This window comes from Leptopilina boulardi, unplaced genomic scaffold, assembly GCF_019393585.1.
Source record: "Leptopilina boulardi isolate dan_hultmark-lab unplaced genomic scaffold, ZJU_Lbou_2.1 LbouV2_352, whole genome shotgun sequence".
Classification (NCBI taxonomy): domain Eukaryota; kingdom Metazoa; phylum Arthropoda; class Insecta; order Hymenoptera; family Figitidae; genus Leptopilina; species Leptopilina boulardi.
The window spans coordinates 1,337,627-1,360,470 of record NW_026137921.1 but is presented as its reverse complement, the minus strand read 5'-3'; the positions used below and the strand labels follow the sequence as shown (position 1 = coordinate 1,360,470).

General features: G+C 24.5%; 3 protein-coding genes across 3 annotated transcripts; 1 reads left to right on the top strand and 2 right to left on the bottom strand.

Moving 5' to 3' along the window:
* Window positions 1–876: 876 nt before the first annotated feature.
* On the bottom strand, window positions 877–9,563 carry LOC127286293 (RNA polymerase II-associated factor 1 homolog). The gene is made up of 8 exons (XM_051312673.1): window positions 9,347–9,563; window positions 9,159–9,251; window positions 4,432–4,756; window positions 4,164–4,307; window positions 3,914–4,017; window positions 3,535–3,751; window positions 3,190–3,427; window positions 877–2,989 (listed from the first exon to the last, which is right to left on the bottom strand). Exons 1-8 carry the CDS (start codon window positions 9,418–9,420, stop codon window positions 2,325–2,327), a joined length of 1,860 nt encoding a protein of 619 aa, XP_051168630.1. The 5' UTR covers window positions 9,421–9,563; the 3' UTR covers window positions 877–2,324.
* A 387-nt stretch (window positions 9,564–9,950) lies between these two features.
* LOC127286296 (gamma-secretase subunit Aph-1) lies at window positions 9,951–14,543 on the top strand. The gene is made up of 2 exons (XM_051312676.1): window positions 9,951–10,417; window positions 13,203–14,543. Exons 1-2 carry the CDS (start codon window positions 10,185–10,187, stop codon window positions 13,684–13,686), a joined length of 717 nt encoding a protein of 238 aa, XP_051168633.1. The 5' UTR covers window positions 9,951–10,184; the 3' UTR covers window positions 13,687–14,543.
* A 218-nt stretch (window positions 14,544–14,761) lies between these two features.
* Window positions 14,762–21,620, bottom strand: LOC127286292 (mediator of RNA polymerase II transcription subunit 17). Its single transcript, XM_051312672.1, has 6 exons — window positions 21,332–21,620; window positions 20,107–20,280; window positions 19,369–19,685; window positions 18,957–19,160; window positions 18,587–18,792; window positions 14,762–15,777 (listed from the first exon to the last, which is right to left on the bottom strand). Exons 1-6 carry the CDS (start codon window positions 21,418–21,420, stop codon window positions 14,848–14,850), a joined length of 1,920 nt encoding a protein of 639 aa, XP_051168629.1. The 5' UTR covers window positions 21,421–21,620; the 3' UTR covers window positions 14,762–14,847.
* Window positions 21,621–22,844: the final 1,224 nt, after the last annotated feature.

The following is a 22,844-nucleotide window of genomic DNA, read 5'->3' as shown; positions in this document are numbered from 1 at the left end:
CTAGGAAATTGGAACTGAAGGCTCAGTACCAACTCAGTACTAATTTGGTGCATTTTGGTACTGAAATGGAACTGGGAAATTTACCTGCGAAAAGGGTCGAGTTACCGTTAAAACCCTCATAAAAGTGAAAAGCGACTAGCTTTTTCAATATGTTTAAACTAATACTTTATATTTATTTCAATATTATATTTGTTTTTCCTGGATTTATATTATTTTCATACATTATTATGCATATGATATGTCCTTTGGCAGCTAAATTCAAAAATGATGTCCATTTTTTTGTCAAACTTAAGGTATACGAGATAAATTATAACTTTTTTAAATGTAATTATTTTTTGATAAATTTTAGATATTCATAATCTGGAAATATTAACGAATCTCAATATATATTTTTTAAAGTTGAGTTATTAAAATTATAAATTTTTGAAGCAATAAAACTCGGGTTAAAATTTTAATCCTTCAACAAAGGACCTAGGGGTCTATTGTTCAAGGAGGGATTGCAATATAATTTCCAAACTTAACAGAAATTTTCTACAAACTATTATGTTTTTTTTTTGCTGTTTTACACGTATATCGTGAGAGACGGTTTGTTGATCTTATATACCTTTAAAACTATTGTTAAAGTACTTTAAAAATGTCTTCTTATGGGTTATCAGGTAGTGGTACTGAAGTGGAACTCAAGCCAAGTCCAATTCAGTACCATTCCAGTACCACTCTTTCGGTAGGGCAATAGGCCAAAAATTAAAAAACACCACTTGATTAATTAAATATTTAATTTTTATCTTTCTCTCTAGTTCTCTAGAAAGTTATCTTTCTATCAATAAATTTTAACCGCGAGTAGATGTTACATTTCGGATAAGAAATTAGAGTCTCATAAACGTATTGTGTAATAGATCTATTTTATTAAAATTAATCCTCCAATACAGACATGTGTGTTTTAAATTTATTTAACTTCTATCTAAAAAAAATGGTTACTTTCCATTTTTATTCTATCAAATACAATCAGTAAATTTTCAATAATATTTTTGATCTTCTTAAGCTCGTAAATTAAAATTTACAAATTCACTAGAAAATAGTAGATAGTTGTGTTAAAATTTTGGAAAAGGGAAACAATTTCTTCATTGGAGATGTTTGCACTATATATGTAAAAATCATTACGAAAATATTTAAAATATTCAAAAGTATACATTTGTTAAAATTCATCACAAAATTCTAATTACAACGAAAGAATATCTTTCATTAAAATATGTCAATTTCAAATATAAATTAGACAGAAGAAAAAATTACATTTTATTACAAATAGACTTGATTTTTTAAAAATAAAATTATTAATAATAAATCTATTAATAATTAAATTATTAACAATGTCAGTTATTAATTATTGAAATTAGGAATTACAGGATAGTAAAAGGTGCATGAATTTTCAATAAAAATCAATGATTATAATTTTAATTTTAAAATTCGGGACAAAATCTTTCTGTCGATTGTTTATTCAATTTCGGTCAATTGGAAATTCGGTGTTTTAAGAATTCTATCAAATAATAATATTTCGTGTAAATAAAAAATTCAGACAAATGAAGATTCGATGAATTGAAAATTTTGGCATTTAAAAATTCGAATCATTTAAAATTCTGTTCAATTAAAATTCTGCTAAATTATTATTCGTTTAAATTAAAATCTATTTAAAAAAAAGTTGGGTAAAGAGAAATTTTGTAAAATAAAAATTCTTTCAAACAAAAAAATTCAATTTCTAAAACATCTGTTTAGTTAAAATTCGATTAAAAAGAAATTCTGTTAGGTTTTATTCGAAAAATGATAGTTCGTCTTAAAAAAAAATTTTATCATAAAATTCTTTAAAATGAAAATTTTAACTAATGATTTTTAAGGGAAATTCATGCATTTCCGACAGTAAACTTGTACAGTACGATCGATTAACAGAAAGCAAAAAAAAAACAGAACTATAATATTAATACTATTATAGTAAATTTTATACATGAAATAAAAGGAGAAAATTACACAGAATGACTTTTTGCAAATATATTTTCTCACCCAAACGGGAATTAATTAGCTCCACCTACTTAGATGCCAAAAGAATATTGCTGTCATTTTTAATAAGTTTCTCTATTGAAATTTTTTTCCTTATTATGGAAAAAATAATTAGTAAAAAATCGTTACATGCACATAATTCAAATAAAATGAATAAAAAGAAAAACGAAATTGATGACTAAATACCTGGAAATTTGTTTTAAAATTCATCTTTCTGTGAAAAATTTACAAAATTAATTTTTTTTTTTTTTCCCCCAATTATTCTCGATTATTTTTCATTAAGCCTCGGAACCACTTTCGCTACTTTCACTTCCACTGCCACTTCCGCTGCCCGACTTTGATGGTGATCTTGATTTTGATCCCGATCTTGATCTTGATCTTGACGGTGATTTTGATTGTGATCTCGATTTAGCGGGACTTTGTGATCTTGACTTTGTTGGTGTTTGTGATCGTGATTTTGCTGGCGATTGTGAACGTGATTTTGCAGGTGTGACTGATCGTGATTTTGAAGGTGACGCCGAACGTGATCGTGATCTGGATGGTGATCTTGATTTGGAAGATGCTCTCGATTGTGGTGTCACTGATCGTGATTTTGATTGAGAACGTGAACGTGATCGTGAAGTTGAACGTGCTTTTGATGATGATCTTGATTGAGAACGTGATACAGAACGTTGTGATCGCGATGCCGAGCGTTGTGAACGTGATACAGAACGTTGTGAACGTGATACAGAACGTTGTGAACGTGATGCAGAACGTTGTGAACGAGAAACAGAACGTTGTGAACGTGCCTTTGATGGTGATCGTGAACGAGATCTTGATTTTGCTGGTGATCCAGATCGCGAACGTGATCCTGATTTTTTACTTGATGCTTGTGATGATGCACGTGATCCTCGCGATGAAGCACGAGATGATGCTCGCGATCCGTCTTCATTATCGGAACCAGCTTGAAAATAGGAATTTTTTAATGTGAATTTTTTTTTCCTTGTGAAAGAAGGTAATATTGGAAAATATTAAGTATCAGGATCGACACTAAAATTTCCCAAACAAAATTCAAGAATTTTTCAGTTTTTTTCGGTTTAAAAAAAAAAATTCAAAATTTGGTAGCGACTCTGATTATATAAAATATGTAAAACAAAATTGTACCTTTATCTTCATTTCTATCGGGAATAAGTTGAGTTTCTTCTTCTTCCTCCTCCTCTTCTTCCTCATCATCTTCATCATTTGGTGGTTCAAGTTGTTTCTCTCGATAACGTTGCATTCTAAATTCAGTTGCATTGAGTACACGATGACGAACAACCAATCGAGTATTGTTTGGTTGTTGTCCAGCTTTTTGTCGACGTTTATTAAGTCGTACACGGGTTTCCAATTCGTTGTAATACACCTAGAAGAAAATTTATATAAATATTGCAAAAAAAAAATATTTTATTTCTCACAATAAATTTTTCTATTTTAATAATAATAATAATAATAATAAAAATAATTAAATACCCCATCTTCGCGCATAACAAGGAAGTAGTTTTCTTCGTAACCTTTAGACGATTTACTTTTAACGTTCCAATTATATTCTCGAGCCATTTTATAATCATATTCTTCGTCTTCAGCATATTCGATACCAGCCATTTGATCTCGCTTACGTTTATCCAATGTGTCCTCTTGTGGTAAGAAGTAAGCGACAAATTGTTCTCCACTCTCGTCCATCACACCCCTAAAAAATTAAGTATATAAAAATAGTTTTCTTTTACTTTCAAAACCAACAATTAAAACTCATATCTTTAAAATTAATGCATAATTTAAAGAAATAAAAATTAACACAAATATTTTGAATTAAAAAAAATGTAGTAGAAATTTTTTTTTTTTTTTAAATTACCGAATCATTGCTTGAGACATTTCTTCAATTTGAGCAGGAACTGATCGACCAATAGGCGCAGGATCTGAATCGAAGATGACTTGAGCACAAGGATATTTCCACAGCTATAGAATTTTAAAAAATAGATAAATTAACTAACTTTTGTTTAGAAATTTAATAAAAAAAAGTAAAATGAATTAAATAAAGTATTAATAAAAAATTGATTTAAAAAATAAGAAATTGAATAAATTAGAAAACAAAGAATTCTCACTTTAAAGTCAGGATAAACTGGTAATATTTCAACTGGAACAACATTCGATTTACTGTAATGTCTTTCAATTGGTCTTTTATTATCCTCGAAAGTTTTCTCGATGGCCTTTATTTGACCATCTCTGTCCATATAAAGTGTTTCTTCCTGCAAAAAAAATATAGAAGTAAATTAATTTTATCATCACCAACAATAATTAATAAATTAAATAAATAAATTTAAAAAAAAAATTAAATAAACGAATTAATTGTATTAAAGAGCAAATTATTACCTTGAAATTTTTCTTAATACTGAAACCAACTTTAGCTTCGACTTTTTCCACATTTCCAGGTTGGAAACGAGTTTGTTCAGTTGAAATATATTCTGTACGTCGAAGCCACGATACACTACGTGCATGATGTCTGGAACGTTTCGAATCTTGTGGTGTCAAAATGTCTTCCTCGAGAAGTTTCTCATCGGCAGGATCGAGAGAAACATTAAGATCAACAGCGTAAACATCTTTGTTTATTAAATCGACCTCAACGCCAAGATCGTGTTCTGTCAGGACATCGTATTTGTGATTTCTCTCCAAGGATGTTGGATTATAATCAATAAATCTAAAAGTTAATTTTTTCAAAATATTTTTCAATTTTCGTATACTTTAATAATTTAATATTTTTTTAAACCCTTATGATTTCCTTAAAAATGCATAATTTTTATGTTTTCTTTTAATTGCGTGCTTTTAAATAATTTTTAAAAAAAATTTAATGTAAAAAACAATTTATTAGATTTTTGTAAATATATTAAAATCATATTATTCAAATTGGGCATTCCATAATTAAGTTTTCATTTAAAAAAATTATGATTTTTTTTTAAGTTAGTGTCTTTAGAAGTAAAGTACTTTTAAAACACGATCTTCTATGTACATGTTGTACTAACAAATAAAAAATAATGTATTATATAAAAATAGCAAAATTAAACGCGCGCAAGCGCGCCAAATTAAGTGTTTAATTATTTGTTATAAAGAAATTAAAGATTAATATTATAAATAATAATTTAATTTATTAGAATATTATTACATATTAAATGATAATAATGAAAATAATATGTTTACAGGCATCGGATCGACTTATTTCAATAAAATACGACATTTTTTTTTACATTTGAAAAAAAATTTAAATAAAATACATTTTTTTAGTATAAAATATAGATCTTCTTCAGATCTTCTTCAATTCAATTATTTAACAAATTTTGAACTAAAATGATTCTTCACTAAATTAATTATTTTTAATAATTTTAATGAAATACATCACAAATTCAATTATATCAAAATTATTTTTCAATTAAAATTTTTATGAAATTTAACAATTGTTTATAATTTAAAAAAAATATCACAATAACATTGAATTACTTTTTAAAAATTTCAATTCAAAATAAATTAAAATTCAATTATTACTCGAAATTTTAATTCAAAATCAATTAAAATTCAATAATTATAAAAAATTTTCAATTTAAAATTTAATTATTTACCAAGTTTTCAATTTAAAATGAAATAAAATTCAATTATTTTCTAAAATTTCTATTCAAAATTAATTATCCAAATTTTCAATCAAAACTGAACTTAAATTAAATTATTATCCAAAATTTCAATTAAAATTCAATTATTTCCCAAAATTTTCAATTCAAAATCAACTGAAATTCAATTATTTTCCAAATTTAAAATCAAATAAAATTTCATTATTCTCAAAAATTTGAATTCAAAATTAATTGAATTTTCAATAATTTGAATTTAAAAGCATCTAAAATTTAATTATTTCTAAAATTTTCAATCAAAAATTTGTTTTTTTGAAATTTAATAATTTCAATTATAACTCTAAGGAAATTCAATTATTTTAAATAATTTTAATAATATTCTTTGAAAATTCAACTATCTGAAACCATTTTTCAATTAAAAATGATTTTCAAATTATTGTATTTTGTCCGCATTTTCTAATAAATTTTAGTGAAATCATCTAAAATTTTAATTAAAAATCACTTAAAGTTTCAATTAATTTAAAAAATCTCAATTTTAAATCTTTGAAAACTCAATTAAATTTAAAAAATGTTTTCCAAAAATTGTTTGATAAATTATTTTTAGTTCTGTAAAATTTAATAATTGTTTGAAAATTAACAATATCTTTTGAAATTTAATTATTTCTAAAAATTTCAACTTTATCCCTTCGAAAAGGATTATTATTAAAAAAAAATTTTTTATTTAAATATCTTTAAAATATTTTTGTTAAAATAAAAAACAAATCCACTTTTTTTGGAATATAAATCGACTAAAACGGCTTTTTGTGTCTTTAAGTTGATTCGAGGCCTGTGTTTTTATAATTAATATTTAATAGGTATTCGTTGGCCCCTGGTACGTTAAAAATAAATTTTTGTCAAATTACTATCTTGTACGAAATTTCCTGGCGCATCTTTTTTCACATCATAAATTTTTTGTATTTGTATACAATTTTTGAATCAATATACAAGTTTAAAAAAAATTTCGTTGGTAAACGTTGTGTACTTCAGCTTCGTGAATTGAATTTTCGAATTTGGAATTTTAAAGAAACTTATTCCGAAATTTGGAAACACAATTATACAACTTTGGCAAAAATGAGAAAAAGAATTGTCAAAATTTGACACGTCATAAGATTACTATTCAAAAAAAACACGTGAAATCAGAAAAGGCCAACTTCAAGTTAGGACAGAAGGACAGACCAAGTATTTTATTATTATATAATTTCCTCGATTTTTTATTAAATATTTTTAAAATATAGTAAAACATAACATATGTAACTGGAACGAAAGTATCTAAAAAATGACTTTTTTCAAAACCGAAGTTATCAATTTTTGAAAAAAAAATTTAATGTTTTTAATTCTTTAATTTTTTGTATTTTACCGGTCTGAGAAATTTCTTAAAATAAAGCGAAAAAAATTAATAAATTATATAATTATAAATTAATTGCTGGAAGTTCTATGACTAAATAATTGTTTTATTAGTATTTTAATAATGACTAATTTAATAATGACTTTAATAAAAAAAAAAAAATTTCAAAAATTAATGACTTTGAATTTAAGAAAAGTCTATTTCTAGAATTATTGTCTATTTTTAAAATGCTTTCGTTTCACAAATCATGATCATAAAACTGAAACGCGCTAATTTAAACATTGAATCCGAATTTTGTGAATGTTTAAAAATATTTACAAGAAAATTTACGAAACCGAAATACGCAACGTTTATGATAAACGATTTTTAAAAAAATAATTTTTTAAAATGAAAAATTCTTAAAATTTTTTGCCTAAAAAATATTTCTTGTAGTTTTCAATAATTTATTTATTTATTTACCATGTACGGGCTTACAAGAAAAAGAAAAATGCCCTTTTGTGCAAAAGCACTAGATAATAAATTTACATTATCAAATTACAAGCAATAAAACAAATCGCCTTGGCAGTCACACATTTACTCAAAAATTAATTTACGCAAATCACGGGTAAATCTATCTAGTGATATACCGAAAAAATCTAGCTCATCACAATACTCATTACCTCTAAAAAATATTCTATTTAAAACAGAATTGTCCAAATAGTTTTGTCTATTAAATGGTATTTTAAACAGTTTCTGATTTCTCAAACCTTTTGTGGGAACAATAAAGTCAATACAAGATAGTATAAGAGGGCAATCAATAAGTCCGTTTATAATTTTAAACAAAAACAATAAATCCAGATAAATAATTCTAGATGAAAAAATTGGGACCATAAGCGACTCTCTAAGATTTGTGTAATCATGACTGAAGAAATCATAGTGTACGTTAACTTGTTTCGCAGCAAAACGTAAAAATTTGTTTTGAGCGCGTTCCAACTTTAGCAATTGATAATCCTGGTGAGGTACCCAATAATCAACCAATTATAAAAAAAATATTTTTTAGGCATAAAATTATAGAATTCTTCATTTAAAAAAATTATTTCTTTAAAAATCGTTTATCATAAACGTTGCGTACTTCAGCTTCGTGAATTTTTAGAAAAATATTGTTTAGAATTTTTTCACACATAACTTCAATTTTTTGTAAATACCTATAAATTTGATTTTTATGGTGAAAATCATAAAAAGACCAAAAATTTTATTTTGTATTTGTTTATTTTTTTTTTGTAAAATATGCAAAATTTGGATATTTACGTTAAAAGTATTTTAAACAAAAGTTGTATGTAGATCTTATTGTAATACATTTTTTCTAAAACTTAGTTTTTAAGAAAAATGCAAAAAAAAAACTTAAATCGCCATTAGAAAAAGAATAAAAACTGCAATCGGTCTTGTTGTTTTTCTGATTGATTAATAATTCAAGTTTTTTTTTTTGCATTTGCCTCAAAAACTGAGTTTTGAAAAAAATGTACACGTTTAATAAATTTATTATTATATATTATTCCAAATAGCACAACATATGGCCACAATATACGTAGCAGAAGTACGCAACGTTTATGATAAACGATTTTTAAAGAAATAATTTTTTAAAATGAAAAATTCTATAATTCTTTGCCTAAAAAATATTTCTTGTAGTTTTCATTAATCAACAAATTATAAAAATTTTCATTTTAAAAATTATTTCTTTAAAAATCGTTTATCATAAACCTAGCGTATTTCAGCTTCGTCACAATATTTTATTACTATTGCGAATGTTTTTCGACAATGTTGCTACAACGCTTGTTAATATACGCCTTTAGACAATATTTTAAAAATATTGAATGTGAATAATATTTTGGAAAATTTTTCACAATATACCGGCCCTTACTTTCAACCGGCACATCGATTTAAATATTTTCGTTGTTCCCGGAATTTTCGACTTTTCACCACATTTTTAATAGTATCAAATTAATAATTGTAGAATATATGAAATTTTTTTTAAAATATAAAAACATAAAATGGTTTTTCCATAAAAAAAAAAATTCAATTATTTCTTTCTAGAAAAAATAAAAGTATAGAGCAAATAATCTTACCTGGTAGATTCGAAGGGATATGTTATAAATTTCAAATCAAATGGAATGTCCGGGAGTGTATTACAGAATTTGATTCTGCATAGTAACTCCGATCTAAATAAACAAAACAGAATGAATTTTAAATATATTTTTGTTTGTCTGTCAAATGTGCACAATGAGGTTATGATTTATATTGTTATTATATATACCTTCTGTCTTCTTGTCGCACTGATCTTTTTTCCCTTTCTGCAACTGTGCCGTTAACTTGAATAGTTGGAGCCATTTTACTGTTATTTATTACAATTTATTAAAATTCATTGCACTCACAATTATAAATTTTAAAAATAGAGAGGCAACAAAAAAGATAACAGGTTAAAATTGAAAATTTACTGGCAAAATCCCACACACTATTTCATAGAATGTTTCAAATGTAGTGTGGAAATCACTTAGAAATGTTTCAACGCATTTAGTTCAATTAGAACTGTAGTGGTGCGCTGGGATCAATTAGGAAGAAGAAGAGGGAAAAAAAATATATTATCCACACTGTAACAAGAAAATTTCATAAGGATAATATTATTATTATTTCCATAAAGTGTATAGTCGGGAAGTATGCAGTGTCCTTTTTTTTGCAAGGAAAAACAAGGACCACTTTATTAAGTATGCAGTAAAAATCCCAATTCGGAAACGGCCCATGACATCACAGTATGATATGAAGTGAGCGTTTTTCGGTTAAATCACACCTTATTCTGATTATCATATGAGTTCACTATCTATGTTTTTCTTTGTCAATGCAAGGGGTGAATGCACTTTTACAACAATCCATCCCTGATATTATCCCCCCTATTAACCACTAAATGACAACCAAGTTTAAAATAATTGTAAAAAAAAAACCACTTTCATTGTTATCAAATATGTGATTATATGAATCAGAATGTAAAGAAAGTTTAAAATTTAAATCTAAAAGAAATTAAAAATACAAGTGCAATCGTTTGAAATAGAAAAGCGAACATAGTTTAATGGTCTAGAAAAAAAAAACACAAATTCAAGATGACATTAATGGACTTTTTTGGAAATGCATTTCTTGCATTTGGACCACCTTTAGCAATGTTTACATTTACAATTGCAATAGAACCCATTAGAATTATTATATTAATAGCTAGTTCATTTTTTTGGTTATCCTCATTACTAGTGTCGTCGATAGTTTGGTTTGCAATTGTTCCATTGAGGCCTTATTTGTCCATTGGCATTGTATACTCGGTCATTTTTCAAGAAATATTCAGGTAATTATAAATCTCATCATTCATTTAACTGTTCACACATTTATTGTAAGAATTTATATTTTTTAAAGAAAATAATTTTTAAAAAAGTGTTGAATTTTTTTTTTTTTGCCAAAGATAAGAGAGCATGAGTCAATATGGGGGTTTCCACGCCATTTCAACATTATCATTTGACATTGACATTTTTGATTTGTCTAAAGTTTTTTTTTTTTTATCTTTTTTGTATTCTACAAAAAAGGGTATTATGATTTTTTTCAAATTTTTTTATCCAACTGTTTACGAGATATGAATTTTTTGAAATTTTCAGATTTTTTTAGATTTTTTTTTTTTAATACTCGTAACTTTTTTAAAAATGCATCAATTTTAAAAGTTTTGTTTTTGAAATTGTGAACTTTTCCAAAATTTGGTACAAAATATGACGGAAAAATAGTTTATCTGATTTTTTTTGCAATTTATAGATTAAAATTTTATTCTTAAAATTGTTTGTATTTTTTTTATAGTTTTTAAAATATTTTCAAAAAAACAACTTTTTTTTTACAAAAATTTTGAGTCCGGTCCTACAGTGGAAAACAATTTTTTCGGAATTTTGAAAAATTTTCTAAATTTTTTTCATAAAAACCTCTTTTTTTCTTGATACTACGTATATTTATATATTTAGATTCGCTGATTACAAAAATCATATAAGTAGTAAAAAAAACCCTGCAAATTGTATTTTTATGATTAAATCATTAAAAAAAAGGTTTAAAATTCATTTTACTTTAATTTTTTTCGGTAAAATATGCAAAATTTTGGAAAATACATAACTCAATGAACAATATTTTTATGTCCTATATTTTAGAAAATTTTGGCTTAAAAATAAAATTTTAATCTTTAAATTGCAAAAGATCTAGTAAAATTATTTTTCAGTGATATTTTGCATCAATTTTTCGAAAAATTTACTTTAAAACACAAATTCAAAAAAAAAAGAAAAAGAATAATTTGTGGTGTCGAATTACTTATTATAGAATTTAACAAAACTTTCACTAATCTGAAAAAGACTCGACCAAATTATTTTAGCGAAAATTTTAAAATTAACCAATCAAAATATTTTTAATAATTTTTTGATTGGTTGATTTTAAAATTTCCGCTGAAATATATTTTGACCGTGTATTTGTTCGGACAAATGAAAGTTCGATAAACTAAAGTTTCAGTGAAATGGAAATTGTCACATTTAAAAATTCAGCTAATAAGAAATTTTCTGTTAATGAAAATTTTCATTAATTAAAATATAGTTAAATAAGAATTTTGTTAATTAGAAATTTTGTTAAATGTGAATTTAGTTTAATAAAAATAATGTTAATATTCGAATAAGTAAAAATTCGATTGCAGAAAAATTATGTTAAATTAAAATTCTTTGAATTTATTTAACTAAAAATTCTTCGATATGAAAATTCGGTTTAATATAAAGTCCACTTTATAAAATTCTACTAAATAGAAATTTAATAATTAGTAATGCGACGCCCAAAAAATTTCTATAGGAAATATTCATGCGTCTTATTTTTGGACTTCTCACTGTAAAAAACAAATCTTGATTTCAATAATGAGCCAAAAGTTTTGAACGTTCAAATGAACAAAATATTTTTTTCAATCTATAAATTATTAGAAATTATAATGTCAATGTAAAATAAAACAGTAAATTAAACAAATATTAAGAATAACTTCTTTTTAGATATTTACAACAATATTTTGTAATAAAATTCGTACATAAAGAAGTTACAAAAAAAAATTTTTGTTCATTTGAACGTTCAAAACTTTTGGTTCATTTTTAATAAACTTGAACTGTAACTATAAACTTGATATGATTAAATTTCGAATGAATTTTAGCCTTCATTGATTTTAAGTAAAAAAAAATGGAATTAAATTTATTATGAGCCAAAAAATTGACTAATATTCAGTCATTTTTGTTTTAAGATGTAAACGGAGTCAGATTTTAATTTTTTTTCTCTGCTGGAATAAAAATAACATCTAAATTTTTTTTTTTAGTTTTAATTTTTGAATAGTTTTTGAAAAATGTATAGAACAGAGAAAGTATATCGGCGATTCCACGTGAAATTTACCTATGACATTTTAAATTCGGTAAATATATATTTTTTCGACTTTTTTTTGGAAAAAAAGGTTTACGTATTTTTTTTATTTTTTTTTTATAAATTCTCAAATTTTCGAGTTATAAATTTTTTAAAATCTGATTTTTTCAGTTGCAATTTTTTATTGACTTTCAAAATATGTTAACGAAAAAAAAATTTTTTTGAATTTGTTTAGAAAAAATAACAATTTTTTTTTATAAAAAAATTAAATTTTTTTAAATTTGTGCGCAATTTTTTTTATTTTTACACAGATGAAAATAATGAGTAATTTTGTGATAAGTTTTTGGGTGGGCTTTGTTTCTTTTAGTAAACTAAATAGAAAAGCAAATTAAAATACATTTTATTTCGAAAAATAAAAAAAAGGAAAATTTTTTTTTTTGAAAATTATATAAACCCATTCAAAAACTTATTACAAAATTTTCTTACTATTTTCATCTGTGTAAAAATAAAAAAAAATCGTTATTTTTTTCTAAACAAATTCAAATTTTTTTTTTTTTCGTTAACATATTTTGAAAATCGATATACGTAAACCTTGTTTTCTATAAAGATCGAAAAAATATATATTTAGCGAAATTAAAATTTCATAGGTAAATTTCACGTGGAATCGTCCATATATATATAAAAAAAAAAATAGTAAATGAAATTAACGATAGTTAATTTTCCAGGTATCTTCTTTACAAATTGCTTCGTAAAGCAGAAAAAGGTTTGGAGAAAGTGACAACGGCTCATGTTGCCGATAGTAGACATGTTTTTGCTTATGTTTGTGGACTTGGATTTGGTTTAATGAGCGGTGCATTTGCTCTAGTTAATGTTTTAGCAGATGCCGCTGGACCAGCAACAATGGGACTTCGTCGTGGTAATGAATTCTTTTTCATTGTATCATCATCAACGACATTGTCATTTATATTATTGCACACATTTTGGGGCGTTATTTTCTTCTCAGCTCTCGATAACAAAAATTGGGGACAAATTGCATGGGTAATTTGTTCACATTTATTTGTTTCTGGAATGACACTTCTCAATGGAATAGGATATCAGGCAATTAGCATTTCATCAGCGTATATTGTTCTTTTAATTACAATGATAATTGCCTTTACAGTTGCCGGTGGTAAAAGACAAAATTTAATCAATTGTTTCATTAAAAAGTGAAAAAAATAATAATAAAAAGAAAAAAAATTATCAAAAAAAAAAAAAAAAAAAAAAACCGAGCACGAATTAGTTTTCTGCTCTTTTCCAATACGAGATTCCAATCCGAACCATTTTGACATTTTAGATATTTTAAAAAAATAATGCCGCCTCTAAATATTAAGTTTATATTCATTTTCTTTATTTTTTAATCTTTGTAATTCTGTTTTTAAAAACGGAAAATTTTAGTTTTAAGCTATTAAGAGCTTTATGTAATTTTATTATACTCGATAAATTAGAATATTCAGGTGGTATTTCGTCTTCAAAAACAAAAGAATATATATATATACAAAAAAAAAACAAATCTATGACAAAAATACTTAATTAGATAGTAATTTAGTATCTAAAAATAAATGAAAGAGACTTTTTTATACAAGAGGATGTAGAATCTTGGTTTAAGGAAAATGTTTAGAAGAACGTGAACGCAAAATATGTGTGATCTTGTCATATCTATTACATATTCACAATTATTTTTTATTTCAATAGTCGCATTAAAAAAATTTGTGTAATTTTTTTTTTTTTTCAACTATATACTATTTATATATAATATATCTATATTGAATTATAAAGAAAATAATAATTTATTTTAGATCTTTAAATTTTCGACAATTGACCATTTTTTTTTTTTCATATGTATTGTGAAATTCTTTTTTTTTTTTCTTTTGAATAGCTTTGAGATTTTAGCTCAATAATTTTAATTTTAGATTTATATATAAAAAAATATTGTAAGAATCAAAAGTCGTTGACTACATCATAAAAAAAAAATGTACAGCAAAAAATGTGTACTATGTAATTTAAGAATAAAAAAATTTTTTAAGGTACACCTTTTTCTTTATCCATAGAAAAAAATTTACAATTTCAATTATTTTTAGATTTTATATTTTTTTCAAAACAGGAAAAAAATTGGAAAAACAGAGAAAAGACGTAAAAAATTGAAACTAGGAAATAATATCCTAACATTTTGAATTGCCTAACTAGAATTGAGATTTTTCTTCTTCTTTTTATTGTAATAATTTCGAAACAAAAAAAAAAACTTGACTACCTTAAAAATCTTAATATTATATATCACCCTGTTAAAATACAAAAATTGTCCAAAAAATTTTTTTTTGGAATTTAGAAAAATTATTATGAGCTTGTCAATGACGCCATGAGAAGTTCCATTTTGTTGAGGAAATTTTTACCCTCCATTTTATCCCATCTTACTTCTTTAAAAGAACCACCGAGATTCTCCCATTTTCTTTCGCGCACTAATTGACCGGGGAAAAAATCTTTTCGCGGTGAATGCGCTATTGCAACTTGCACGCCCGTTTGTGGTTCACATCTCACTGCAATCATTCGATCGCCAATTGGCGATGCCAATATACAACTGCTTGCATTGCCCAATGGTTCAACAGCGCCAAGACCCAAATGTGCACTGTTTGATAAAAATTGCCATCCCATACATTTTGCCAACGATTGAACGGCAATTATTTGATGTTGATAAATTTGACAAAATATTAAATCACGTAATTCCTGTGGTTCATAACTCATATGCATAACACGGCCATCGCGACAAACACATTTCAATGATTTTTCACCAACATGTACAATCAATGATGTACGATACATTGAATCGTAGCCGTGTGTTAAAATATTTATTTTCACACACGATTGCGTTGGTGAATTTAATGCATTCCAATGTGAGACAATTAATGGATCCTTCACTTCTTTTGCTATTGTATCTAAAACATATTCAGTTCTTAGTCGCATGAAAAAATGTTGTGCCTGTTGAATTATTTGTTCCAATAGTGTTTGACTTTTTGTCATTTCAATAAGTTCATGACGATCGGCTGCCGTTGGACCGGCGAGACATCTTCTTTTACTTGGACCAAGTGGTCCCGACGATGGATGAGGAAATGGATGATGTGTATTTTTATGATGTACCTCACGTAATAATTGATGTAATGAATGTTCAAGTACATGATCGTGATCTGTTTTGTGTGGGGGTGCTGCTTGTTTTTTATCATTTCCTGTACTGTGACAAAGGCCAATAATCAATTGTATCCCCGGTAAAACCTAAAACAAAATTAAGAAAATTTATGGAAAACTAGTTCAGAGTGGCCACTAGGAATTTGCAAACAAAATTTAAGGCTCTTTCATGATTATTTCCAGGTTTGTTTGAATTGAAATTTTGTCACATAATTTTGAAATTAGTATTAAAACGTGGCTTATTTTAAGTTTAAAACGATAATCATTTTGTTAAATAAAAATTGGTCCTACTTGATTTTAGATCAGAAATTATTAAGCCGTTTTAGTCGATTTACATTCCAAAAGAAGTCGATATTCTTTATTTTAATTAAATTTAATTAATTAACTAATGTTATTAGATATTAAATTCATTTTAGGGTAAGTCCACGTCAGAAATATCAGAATCTGCAAGTGGTTCTTCGATTTTAATGATACTTGGTAAAATTATAGCTTTAAATAAGAGCAATGTGTAAGTAAAAGGAATTTTTAAAATATCTAAAATTGTAGGAGTTATATTACTTTTAATTTTGATACTGCATTTTTTTCTTTCCTTTATATCTCCGTCAATTTTCAACCGATTTTGATGAATCAAAAACGATTTTTTTCAGAAAATTACGTATTTTCAGAAAATTTTAAAATAAAAATAAAATTTTGTTATTTAAATAGAAAAAAGTAAAAAACAAAATTTCTTTTAGATTTTTTTCAATTTCGACCTCTTTTTTTTAATTTTTAATTTTTTAATAATATTCCTTTTTATTTTATCTTTAATTTAAAAAAAAATTCATCCTGGAGACTTTTTTAGATCTCGTGACATCGTTCTTTAAATATCCACATCTCAAGAAAACTAGGATCCAGATTTGTGTTTCTACTTTCATTTGTTTTATAATATTATTGTTACAAACTAGAAACTTTCGCGTAATAATGTTTTTATTTTTAAATTACTTGACTAAAACAAGTGAAAATTCAAGCAAATCAATATTTTATTAATAGATTTGAAGCAAAGTTTTTATTTTTTGTAATATTTATAATTTAAAATAAATTGTAATGAAACCTTAACAATGCAACCTGAAATTGTCGCTGAAGTTTTTAGCGCTTTCTTTTAGAGGATTCTAAAACAAATAATTATTCATAACTATAAAAAATTTCAACAAACAAATGAAAGTAATGATAGAAGCAAGTCCTGCGGTTTTCAAATTGATGAAGACTTATAATACTTAAAGGACGATACTATGAGATCTAAAAAAGTCTCCAGGATGAATTTTTTTTTAAATTAAAGATAAAATAAAAAGGAATATTATTAAAAAATTAAAAATTAAAAAAAAGAGGTCGAAATTGAAAAAAATCTAAAAGAAATTTTGTTTTTTACTTTTTTCTATTTAAGTAACAAAATTTTATTTTTATTTTAAAATTTTCTGAAAATACGTAATTTTCTGAAAAAAATCGTTTTTGATTCATCAAAATCGGTTGAAAATTGACCGAGATATAAAGGAAAGAAAAAAATGCAGTATCAAAATTAAAAGTAATATAACTCCTACAATTTTAGATATTTTAAAAATTCCTTTTACTTACACATTGCTCTTATATAAAGCTATAATTTTACCAAGTATCATTAAAATCGAAGAACCACTTGCAGATTCTGATATTTCTGACGTGGACTTACCCTTTATTAATTCTTTAATAAGAATGATTCTATAAACATATAAAGAAAATTTATTTCCAATATTTCAAAATCAAAGTAAGACAATTTTTCAAAATTTAATTAAGTAGGACAAATTCTTGAAGTTCTATTTTTAAAAATTTTTTGAAGTCTGATGTAAGCAATTTAATCGAATTCAAAAATTTTGGCATACTTTTTAGTTTTGAAGGTCAAAAAAATTTCAAACAATAATTAAGTTTTATAGATTTTAAACTTAAATTTATTTTAAATAATTGAATTGCAGAAGATTTTAAATTTCAAATAAATTTTTCTGAAAATTATAAACTGTTGTAGTATTTTTTTTAATTTCTGACAACAATTTAATTTTAGAATTTTTATTTGAAACTTTTTTAAATAATTTAATTTTTAGAGAAATATTAAAATTATTAAAAATAATTGAATTTTAGAAGAGTTAGAGATGAAATTTTTAGAAATAATTGAATTTGACAAGATTTTGTTAAATTTCAGACAATAAGTAATTAAATTTTTCAGAATTAAAATAATTTATCAAATAATTTTAGATAACCTCTTTTTGAAAATATAATTAAATTTTCTAAAAATTTTTAATTTATTTTGATTTTTTAAAATAATTGAACTTTATGTGATTTTTGATTGAAATTTTTGGTAATTTCTGTGAAGAAAAAATAAATTTTAGAGTTCGTATTTTTTAAATCAATCAGTTATAAAATTTGTTTTTACAAATTATTGGTAAAATTTTCATTTTTTACATCAAGGTAGACCAAAAAATTAGGACAATTCATTACAAGTTTTAAATTAAAAGAAAATCAAAAGGTGAATTTTTAAAGAAATTTCAATATTGAATTAAAAATTGAAGACAAATTGACAGCTCTTTCAAGGCATAATTTGCATATTTTTATCAAAATGCATAAATTTTTCTCCAAATTTCAATTGGCCTAATACTTAATTGGCTTTAAATTCGATTTTCACAATCATAAGGGCAAATTCTGACCTGGGATAATTTGTATTTAATCTAATTTTTATTCGCTCTAAACTTTATTTAATCTAATTCTCGTTTGACACAAAAAAGTTATGGGAAAAAATAAAATATTGTCGAATTCTAGAAAAATTAAATAAAACCACAATTTTCGGAGACTTTGGGAATTAAAAAATAATAATAATAATAAATAGATAAAGAATTACCGTTGCCATTATTTGATTTCCCACGACCATATGAGGAATAGGAGCTCGCAAATGAACCGCTTCTCTTGCCAATTGACTGAACAATTCTTTGCAAAACAAAACATTTTGCGCAGCTTCTAATTTTTGCTGCCAATGCATATCTGCATTCGAACTCGTTGTATTACTGTTCAAGAGATTAATATTTGCACTGCATAAATCTTCTTGATCTATAAAAAAAAACAAAAATATTATAAACTAGGTGATAATATATATATTTCATAAACAAATTTGTTTTCTAATCACTAATCATAAACGTTGTGGACTTCAGCATTGTAATATTTCCAAATTTTAGAATGCCTATTACTTTCTAAGTATTGCAAAAAAAATATACCTTTTTGGCATAAAACCTCGATATACGCAACACCTTGAAGTTCACTGGGAATTGTGACGCGTAATGCTGATGGTTTACTACTCGATGGTGTCGCAGGAGTAACGGCATTTGGATTAGGAGAAGACGGTGGACTTCCACTATTTTCATCTTCTTCCTCTGCTTTTGTTACTTCAAACATTCCAGTTTGCGTGTACTTTGATCCAGCTGTTTTATTCAAAAGGGGCAAAAAAAAAATTACCACAAATTTTTAATTGAAAAAAATGTAAATTGTGTTATATTAAAATATATTTTAACAGTTCAATTAATTTATTTAAATTTATTATATTTATTAAATAAAAAATTATAATACCTTCTCATATGATGAGAATGTTAAAAAAAAATTAAACGAAATTTTAATAATTTTATAACTCACCAGTGCGATAACTCAAATCGCCAATAATAGAATTTGATACTTTCTTGAGTCTCCAATTTTGACGGAGTCGCAGTAATTCAATATGAAAATTAGGAGTTGTACGATTTCTTGCCAATTCATTTTGACAATTTTTCAATCTCTCAGCACCTGAAATAAGAACTTGTGCTGCACCAGAGAGAGCTTTCTTTCGGCCATAAACTTGAACCATTTGTTTAACTTCCACTGCTTCTTGAGGTACAGGATCAAGGACCATGTACCTTTTTTCTCTTGCCACCGAGAGAACATCGGCAAGCACACATACCTCTGTCAAAGAGTTTCTGTGTGAAAGCAAAAAAAAAAAAAGAAAATTGATTCACTTTTTTAATTCTATTTCAATAATATACCCCCACAGCACCGAAACTTTCCTAAAGATTTCCTAGATTTATTTGAAATGTTCGGTATAATTAATTGCAATGTTTAGTTTTATTGCGTAAAGATTTATATGTCCCACATGAATAAATGTTGAAGAAAGTTTCACACTAAACAATTTATTTAATCGGGACACTTAAATCTTTACACAATTTTCACTAAACTTTGCAATTAAATATTCCGAACATTTCAAATAAATCTTTAGGAAAGTTTCGGTGCTGTGGGTACTTAATTGTGATTCTGTTTTTGATTCAACATCTTTTTGTTATTTAAAGAAAATTGCAAAATTCAGTTTAGAATTTAAAATAATAAATTTGTAAAATTATAAACCTTAAGCTAGTTCTAACTGCATCCCAAGGCCATAATGATTGAGCAGATGTATCCTTTGCTTCTTCATCTTTATTTCCACTTTCCGATGGTTCTTTTTTAACATCTTCGCCATTGGTTTTACTAAAATCGATCTTTTGAGCGATTTTAGCCAAATTCTCTGACAATGTTAATGGACTGGAAATATTGAGAAAGATTTTAAAAATTGCGAATTATCAAAAAAAAATATGTTATAATATTTTTCGAAAAATGTTATTCATCAAAATAATAATAAATAAATAATTTACTTTATCAAAATATTAATTTCAAAAATTTTGAAGATCAAAAATTTTTCCCACCTGGGTTTTAGATCAGAAATTATTAATTATTTTGAAAAATATAAATATTACAGAAAAAAGTTTAGAAGAGAATTTTTGGATCTTTCCTAGTTCACTGTTTAGCACAATTTTTAATTTTTAGTATTTGTATTTTTTTTTTTAATTAAATCAGTTATAAAATTTGTTTTTCACAAATATTGTTAGTATTTCATTTTTTTAAAGAAACGTTTTACATCGAGGTAGAGCAAAAATTTAGAACAATTTAAAAATTTCAATTTAAAAGCAAATCAAAATTTAATATATTGTCGAATATTCTACTAATATTTTATCAAAAGTTATTAAAATTTTTAAAACTAAAAAATTGTTTAAATCACAATATTTTGAAGTATTTATTTAAAAAATCTTTGTTAAAACTAATAACCAGTTAATAGAATATTTAAAAACTTATCGATTGGTTTTTTTTCTTTTTTAAAAATTTTAATTCAAAATTTTTTATGTAAGTTCTGATATATTCTATAAAAAGTTATAGTTATTCGGATTTTATTTATTAACTTTATAAAAAACAATTAAAAAAAAATTTGTTAAACATTTAATACATATTTATATTTGTTATTATCAAATTTGCAAAAAAAAAAATAACATTTTGATATTTAAAATATTTAAGTATTTTTAACGAATATTTTTATTTTCCAATTTTTAATAATAATTACTGCTTACTAATAATAAAGCAATTAATTTATTTCTGACAATAAACGAAATATATATATTTTAAATAAAATACATAGCAAATGCATTTAATGAAAGATAAACGTTTGAGGTTATGTTAAAAATTAATTAGACATTTTGCATTATTAAAATAGACACAATAATGACTAAATGAAATGTATTTCATAAAATAACAAAATACTTACGCCTGATAAATTTCTTGACCATCGTAAGTTATTTCCTGAATCAAATTTTCAATCGGTGCTTCCACCGAAACATTTACAGAATACGCCATTATTGATGTTCACAAAAATTGACTTTAATTGTATCACATAATTTTCACCATTACGTATATATTAATAACAAAGTTTTTTTATTTCTTTACTTGATTTTCAAATGATTTTCAACTATAAAGAAACAATAATTCTGTCAAAATTTCAACAATAAACACAACAATAATCTTCCTTTCTACATGGAAAAATATAACTCTCGAATTTATCGAATCGCAAAACTCTCGATAGTTACAGCCATTGAAAAAAATTCTAACATAGAAGGGCATACTTGCTTTGAAAAAAATGAACTAAGAAAAATGGTGCTATAGTTGTTACATTTCTGTCCTTGTCTAATGCATACGTTTCTATGGTAATAAATGCGTAGGACAAAAAAAAATTCAAAATGTTAAATAATTTATTATTTGACAAGAAATTTTGAATAATTATTTTTATTGAAAACAGTACAAATCTTCCAAATTTTTATGAAATCAATTTTAATTAGTTTTATTTGATAATTAAATTTGCAATATAACGGAAATAAAAACAACGAATATATATATAGCAAAAAAATACAAATTTTTATTGCCATTCAAAAATTATAATTAACAAATACTAAATTTAATTATTTTTTGAATTCTCTAAATAATTCCTTTGTCTTTATTTGCACTATTACTGACTAGTTGTACGAAAGTTTCATCAATAAATATGCATATTATAATATTTGTTTTTCGCTTTTCTTTTCTTTTTTTTTAATAATAATTATGATATATAAATGTAAAAAAATTATTTTTAATTTCTTAAATTGTAAACATATTTGATTAAACACATAATATAAATGGAGATAAATCAAGAAAAATATTTATATAAATTATTTATATATATATATATATATATATATGAGTAATGTAATTTTTCTTAATTATCTAAACATAATGACAGTGGACGATTTTTTAAATTGAAAAATCTTTTTGAAATATCGCAGATAATTTTTTTTTTAATTCACATAATCTAGAAGCGTTTTATAATTTGACTTTTTAAAATTTTCATATATTATATATTATATAATTTTTTAGAACATTTATCATAACACTGTGTTATATATAATCACAGATAAATTTTTACTTGATATATATGTACTTTCATTTAGAATAAAAAATATCGAAAAAGCATAGCTACTTAACATTTAAGGAATACTGTATACGATATAAAAATGCAATAAATTGTTATATATATATATGTACAGTCGAACCTCGATAACTGAGAACCCAAGGGACCGAAAATTCTTTCTCACTTATAGAGGTTTCTCAGTTAGGCAAGTCTCAGTTACCAAGGTTCGACTGTATATATATATATATTTTTTTTTAAACAATCAATTTTAAGTCTTTTTTAATATTTTGCAATATGTTTCTTTTATTATAAAGAGAGTACATCTATATTAATTGAGAAA

Excerpts from the sequence above, each read along its gene's own strand:
- LOC127286293 (XM_051312673.1), bottom strand. The coding sequence starts at position 9,420 with ATGGCTCCAACTATTCAAGTTAACGGCACAGTTGCAGAAAGGGAAAAA. Across the intron at positions 4,757-9,158 it reads TATCCCTTCGAATCTACCAG|ATTTATTGATTATAATCCAA; the intron begins GTAAGATTATTT and ends ATTAACTTTTAG. Across the intron at positions 4,018-4,163 it reads CAGTTTATCCTGACTTTAAA|CTGTGGAAATATCCTTGTGC; the intron begins GTGAGAATTCTT and ends AAAATTCTATAG.
- LOC127286296 (XM_051312676.1), top strand. The coding sequence starts at position 10,185 with ATGACATTAATGGACTTTTTTGGAAATGCATTTCTTGCATTTGGACCA. Across the intron at positions 10,418-13,202 it reads ATTTTTCAAGAAATATTCAG|GTATCTTCTTTACAAATTGC; the intron begins GTAATTATAAAT and ends TTAATTTTCCAG.
- LOC127286292 (XM_051312672.1), bottom strand. The coding sequence starts at position 21,420 with ATGGCGTATTCTGTAAATGTTTCGGTGGAAGCACCGATTGAAAATTTG. Across the intron at positions 19,686-20,106 it reads GCAGTTAGAACTAGCTTAAG|AAACTCTTTGACAGAGGTAT; the intron begins GTTTATAATTTT and ends GCTTTCACACAG. Across the intron at positions 19,161-19,368 it reads CGATTTGAGTTATCGCACTG|CTGGATCAAAGTACACGCAA; the intron begins GTGAGTTATAAA and ends TGAATAAAACAG.